Below are 6852 nucleotides of genomic sequence, written 5' to 3'. Positions count from 1 at the left end.
CCTTAGTTGAAGTTGTCTTGAGTGATACCTTTCTCTACTCTCTATTTAATTTGCTTTTGATGATGTGTATGCTATTGTAGAGAGTATGTCTTTTAGATTGGGTGAAGCTTATGGGGAAAAAAAGTGTTGTCTAGACCCATGTCTATGGCCATTCTTTCTATTTGACCCCGATGCCAAATGTGGATATGATGATGTTGGCACACCCAACTTGTTGCTTGGCCTACATGACAAGCAAAGTGTTATTCTTGAAAATCCAAGGGCAAAAGTGTCATTATCTCCTTGGGGTAATGCTTCTAAATGTGTATCCTTGCTTGACACACTTATGCTTAAGTTGTATGATTCCAAACTTATGGATGCCAAGTTGATACCTTACTTGAAAAGAAGAAGTCATATATGCTTAAGTGCCTTAATTCCATCCTTGTGTGTCTTATGTGCTATATCTTTTGGGCCAAATAGCATTTTTATAGATGATAGCACCTTGGATGATGCCTTTACACTTGATTCCTTTCTATACTACCTCTTTGCCTATGATGACATCCATGCTAGTTTTGGATTTGTATTGTGTAGAGATAAGGAACTTGTTTGTTGGTCCACTTGTTTAGATGACAATGCTATGTGGGTTTGGTGGACTTTAAGACCAATAATGGCCCTACGTTTGATGAGGTCACTTGAAGAGGTAATGAAACAATTATGTCTTATGGTTCCTAAGATAAAGGTAGTCTTACCTTTTGGATTTAGTGATACCATTAAAACCTTTATAGTTTTTTTATCTCTTGGTACTTATCATAGCCATTTACTATGTGACATTTTTACTAAGTTTTTCATGACTAAAACAAAGGATTCATGGTTATATTTCAAGTATGTACCCCTTGGAATGATGATGTTATTTGTTGTACTAACCCTAACCCTCATGCCATGAGAATGTTGTGCTTGTTTGTCCTTTCTTTGGTTTTGGAAGGTGTGGTCGAGGTTTAATCTTTTTCATGAAGGGGAGGATGATACGAGCCAAATGGCCTTCATAGCTTTTGATGACATCATTCGATGCCAATACATGAAAACTCGAGCTTTGGTCACATTGAGGGCATGCATGGAGGCCTCATTTTGAGCATTCAATGAAGCAATTCCATGTTTGAAAGATTATTTGGGATTTCATTTTTTGAAGTATGAAGAAGGGGCGGCCTTGGAGAGTTAGAAGAGACGTCGATAGTGTGTAAATATTCATTAATGACATTTTATTAATTTTACCCTTTTATGTAATGGTATAAACAATCATTAGTTAGGTCATTTTCCCTTAGTTTTTTATGATGATATTTTCACAAGAAACACTCTTGAACTCCATTGGGAGGAAATTTAGTGTAGGGCTTGGAAAAGCCAAGTTGTGTAGGGGTTGAAAAAACCATTATTGATCTTTGCTTAAAATGGTGGTTGGAAGGTAGAGTTGATTCCCTTAGCGGTCATCGTAAGAGTTTGATATTGTTATTGCGGGTCTTAGGGGTCTTATCATTTGATACATGATTAGGTTTCTATTTCTTGTAATCTCGTATTTTAAGCTATTTATCTTTACTTTATTGCATTTGTTTGTTATCTTGTTTGTCTTAGTCTTCATCTTTTTAGGCCGATTCTTATCTCAATGGTAGACCAATTGATTCCAAATGAAATAATCTTTGAAAAAGATAAGGAGAAAAAAATCATAATAAGAAGGCAATGTGCTCTTGAAAAGCCTACGACATAACACTTCATGAAACGTTATGAGAGGTTCAGGTACTTGAAAATAATGAAGTGATGAGATCTTAAAATGTTATGTCACACTGTGAACTGATACGAAATAATATATCATCAATATCTTTGATACAATATTGGCGCAATATTGTGTAAGATCATGAGGATCTGAATTCTACGTTTATTTAAGCATGTTGACGTAGAAATAATTATCAGGTGACGTGAAAGGATGCATATTGATAATCATAAAACTTATTTGATTTGCAATCCCAGATACTTGAAGATGTCACTTATGAGATGTTGAATATTGTCACTTGACAAAATTTATATGAAAATTTTTTAAGGATTAAAAATGTTTGAAGCATATAAAATTTCTAGAAAACTTATTTATAATCCTTATGTTGTATATGCTTATAGCTTGAAAATCATTGAAACTCTTGGAGAGTTTTCAAAAACAATAAATTATTTTAATATTTAAAAATTAAAAATTAATTAAATATAAATATATTTATGATAAAACATTTTCTTATTATAACTCCAAATTGTTAATATTAAGGAAACAATAAAAATAGCCATTAATATTAATGTTATAAATGGACAAAATAGTGGGAAGAGTCCAAAACTTATTTGGAGACCTTATTGGTCAAAAAGACACGTATATATTTTTCAAAAATTCAAAACAGTCGACTTATTTTCTAGGAAATATATTTTTTTTAATATATTGATTAAAGTATTGATTCCATATATTTTGGGAATTAATAATTTGAAAGTAATTAATAATAATAATAATAATAATAATAATAATAATAATAATAATAATAACAATAATAATAAATTGAGAAAAAAAGTAAAAAATAATATTATCTATTGCGAAGTCTTTTAATAAAGGACAAAATTAAAATTTCTGGTGGTAAAATATATATATGCTTAGAATAAAATATAAGTTATGTTTACATTATCTATATATATACATATATGTATATATGTATCTATAATCTATAATCTATATCTATAACATATTATAAGTGTGAAGGGCCTTGGAAATGTCATTTGAACTTTTTACTCTTCATTAAAAGTCTTTACTTTAGACAAAATTGTCTTTTCATTATCTTATCTAATATTTAAAAATTAAAAATTAAAAATTAATTAAATATATTTATGGTAAAAATTTTCCTTATCAGAAGTCATCGGAATTAATGACAACTAATATTTTTCCATTAGTTTAAGAATTTCAGATCAACTAAATTTGATTTAATGAAGATTTAAAAAGTCTATAAATGTACATCTATATCTACAATATATTAAATTCATTAACCATTTGAAACTTGTGGTGGTAAATATGTATATGCTTACAATAAAGTATATGTTTAGGACTTTTTATACTTCATTAAAAATCTTCGTAATATATAAAGTCATATAATTTTAAATAATCAAAAGTTATACGTGCGAGACATGTGCGACTAAACTAGTATATATATATATATATATATACATATATATATATATATATATTAAATTATATATTAATTTTAATTTGAATTATTTTACAAATAAAAATTAATAATAATCAACTTTATCTATTGTTAACAGTTTTAAGGGTATTTCAGACATTTTAATTAAAAAATGCTTAAAACTACTTATTTACCAAACACATCAATAATTTTTTTCAGTTTCAATGACATTTTTATCCAAACATATAAAAATTAATAATAATCAACTTTATATATTGTTAATAATTTTAAAGGTATTTTAGACATTTTAATCAAAAAAATGCTTAAAAACACTTATTTACCAAAACATCAATAACTTTTTTTAATTTAAACACTTTTATCTAAACACGTAATTACTTATTTTTAAAATAAGTTCGTCACTTTCAAAAACTCTTTTAATAAACTTTTTAAAAATCATTTTTTTTAAGCATATCCAAACGAGTCTTTTGACCATTTAAGCAAACATCCCACAAGTAGTACGCACAGAAAAGCTTAGTGAGTGGAAAGAAAAGTACACAGCTGTCATCGAAAATTGAAGTTAGATCCGTTAGCAATTCCTTAACAAACTCGTTCGGATTGATAGAATAGAATAGATGGGAAGAAGTTTTTGATAAGAACCAGCAGCAGCAGCAGCACACATGGTGGACAAACTGATCGTCGCCGTTGAAGGCACCGCTGCCTTGGGCCCTTATTGGAAAACTATCCTTTCCGATTACCTTGATAAAATAATTCGGTATTGATACAGTCCACTTATTTATCAACTTAAATTCATTTTTATTTTGTTTTGGCATTTCATGTTTTTCGACCAGAATTCTGCTGTTTGCCCCCATTAATTTTGTTTGATTCAGTTATCTCGCCCATTCGTAAATCGTCCAGTTTACTAGAAACTGCTGAGTGCTTTCCCTAGTTTAGGATGGGAATTGAAACCTCAACCTGTGCAACTGTACAAGTGTTCTCAAATTTGGTTCACAAAAATAAGGTAAGAAGGGATCGAACTCCACTCCTCTTTTAGGGTGAGAACTGAACAGCCGAGGGTGGACTCGTCTATTTAAATCAAAATGTATCTTCAATGAGTCTATTATGAATTACATTTCAGAAAGTGAATATTCGTCGAGTTGAGTCGTAGTAATGTACTTGGATTATGTTCTATTATTGTGATCTGATTTTTTCTTGAAATACAAGATCGTCACACTGATTTGTTTGTTTGTTCAATTTGTAAATATTGACAACGCTTATTAAAAATCCTTCTCACATCATTGATTTCAATGCTAGAGCATCATTGAGAAATTGCCATTCTAGGGTAATACCACTTCTCTATGTGATAATCATGTGCACACAACATTTGAGTTTCTTTGAAAACCGACTAATTTCGGAAACTTTGAAGCCTTGATACCAAAGTTTAACTTTGAAAAAAGAACATAACCCTGCACCCAAGGGTAGCCATCCTAAGTAGTCAATGAAGTGGGTCGACAATCTTAGGTCTCAGTTCAAAATCCCAACAGAGACAAAAAACACTAGGTGATTCTTCCCACCTGTCCTAGCCTTGGTGGACAGAGTTACCTCATATCTGTTGCTAATAGGAGGTGGAAGGTATCCCTGGATTTAGTTGAGGTGCTCGAAAGCTAGCCCGGACACAACAATTATCCAAAAAAAAAAAAAAGAAAAGAAAAAGAACATTACTCTCTGTAGGGAGGTGAGGGTTAAAGAACTCGTATTTATTTGCAACGACTAGAATTCAAACTGTTCACTACACCCACCCCTCCCTTATAAGATCTTTTGTTTACATGGTTCTCTCAAACCCTAAAACTATGTAAATCCCACTTGCCATCTTGTCCACACAATACGATTTCTCCATGAATTCTCTTGCAAGCTTCACGATTCCGTTTCTCTGTCATCTTCCAATTATTAGGGCTCTCAGTTAGTGATTCTACCATTCAAGTTTCAACTGCCTTGATCGTTGTTTAATTTCAGTAATTTGGTTACTTAAACTGGTAGTCTCCCGTTAGTTGAATTGCCTGCTCACTACATTCCATTCTTAGTGAGATATATAAATTTTGGAGAAGTGTTAAATGCAGATTTTAGTTTTAAAACTTAAGATTAACTATTGGGAAATCTTAAATGCATATCTAAATTTGAAAATTTGGGCACAATTCCAATGAAGGATCTACTAAGATGTTTTAAAGATATTGGATGTTTAAATGGGAGTATCATCTTTCCAATATTACCAGGCAAAATCTTCTAGCCATATGGTGTGGATGCAACTCAGCATTTAGGTTGCGAAGGTGAGCTGCGTGCAATAGATCCGTGTGGTCGGACCCTACCCCGGACCCTGCGCATAGCGGTATGCGGGGGCTTAGTGCACCGGGCTGCCCTTTTTAACTATATAACCTTGTCCATGACAAGATATATGCCTCTTGAGGTCATGTATATGTTTCCCTACTGAGCATAGTCAGCGTTAATGAGAAAAACATGGTCAAGGAAAATTGTGGTCATAGAAGGTACATGAATTGGGTTTCTTTTGGTTAATAATTCTTGTCGACTTCTGTGAGAGATATAGACATATTTCTAACCTTCTATCGCTGGTCTAGATGTCTATCAGTTTGCAGTTACGTTTCTTCATTTGAGATGCTTATTAGTTCTTTCTTGCACTGTATTTTTGGAAGGTGAGATCATCCAATTTTAAATTGGTATCAGTTTGGGTTTCTATTCAAATATGCAGTGCTGCAAACATGCAAGCAATAACACATGTGTTGTTGAGCAAATGGCTGAGAATTCATCCTTCTTCATCTACTCTGCTTTTCCTTTGTTCTAGCTTTACTGTGGCTATTTATTTTTTGGCTTCCTGAGCTTTTAGCTGAACTGTTGCATATACCTCTGCCTTGTGGTTCTTTTAAAATTTGATGTTTGCTTAGACTTTGAATCAACACATGCTGGATTTTTTTTCATTTGCCAATGTGTTGTTATAGAATTTGTTAATGCATGTTCCATCCTTTCAATGGGATGAAATTGTCTTAAAACTTTATATAATGATTGTACGCTTTTAACTGGTCATCCATTTCATTCTTCTTTGATATTCTTATTTCAATGTTTTTCCTAGAAGATTTTTTGGTTAAGATCCCTCCGATACCTACTTATGAAACTTTAAAGCGCTAAATCAAGAGCATCACTCCTGCAGCCACCAATCAAAGAAAATTAAACCGCTTTCTGTTTCCCTTAATATTTGGGTTGATAAATTGCAGCTGTATATGTAACCTAATATGTCTCAAAGCTGTTATTAATTTATTGATCTCATGTTTTGTAAGTTGGTCATATTAAACCTTGCAAGTAGTATTCAGGATGAAGTTCGCCGAGTAATAGCCTTTTGGTAATTTGTGCAGGAGCTTTTTTGGAGCTGAGTTAACTTCACAGGTTCACATATTCTAAATGGCTATTTGTATACTGGTTATTCATTTCTAATATTTATGTGCTGACAATTCTATGCGAGTAAAGTTAATATCTTAATATTCATCATGACCAAACCAACATAATTTATAACTCATATAAGCATACCATTTTCCATATACAAGGATAAACCAAAAGGTAAAGAATCTACAAAATCTGATTGTCTACTAAATCCGCCCATTGTTCTATACAACAAGAAACT

At 31.8% G+C, this 6852-nt stretch overlaps 1 protein-coding gene across 1 annotated transcript in view; it reads left to right on the top strand.

Annotated features, from left to right (window-relative positions):
- Positions 1 to 3666: 3666 nt before the first annotated feature.
- The window catches only part of LOC107847306 (mediator of RNA polymerase II transcription subunit 25), a 77015-nt gene continuing 73829 nt past the window's right edge, over positions 3667 to 6852 (top strand). The window contains exons 1-2 of the mRNA XM_047411975.1: positions 3667 to 3942; positions 6587 to 6617. Coding sequence (XP_047267931.1) covers positions 3848 to 3942; positions 6587 to 6617 — 126 coding nt within the window. The 5' untranslated portion in view covers positions 3667 to 3847. The remainder of the gene's footprint in view (positions 3943 to 6586; positions 6618 to 6852) is intronic.

The sequence above is a fragment of the Capsicum annuum genome, chromosome 4 (assembly GCF_002878395.1).
Source record: "Capsicum annuum cultivar UCD-10X-F1 chromosome 4, UCD10Xv1.1, whole genome shotgun sequence".
Lineage (NCBI taxonomy): Eukaryota > Viridiplantae > Streptophyta > Magnoliopsida > Solanales > Solanaceae > Capsicum > Capsicum annuum.
The sequence above is the reverse complement of the archived record's forward strand: the minus strand, read 5'-3'. Positions and strand labels throughout refer to the sequence as shown.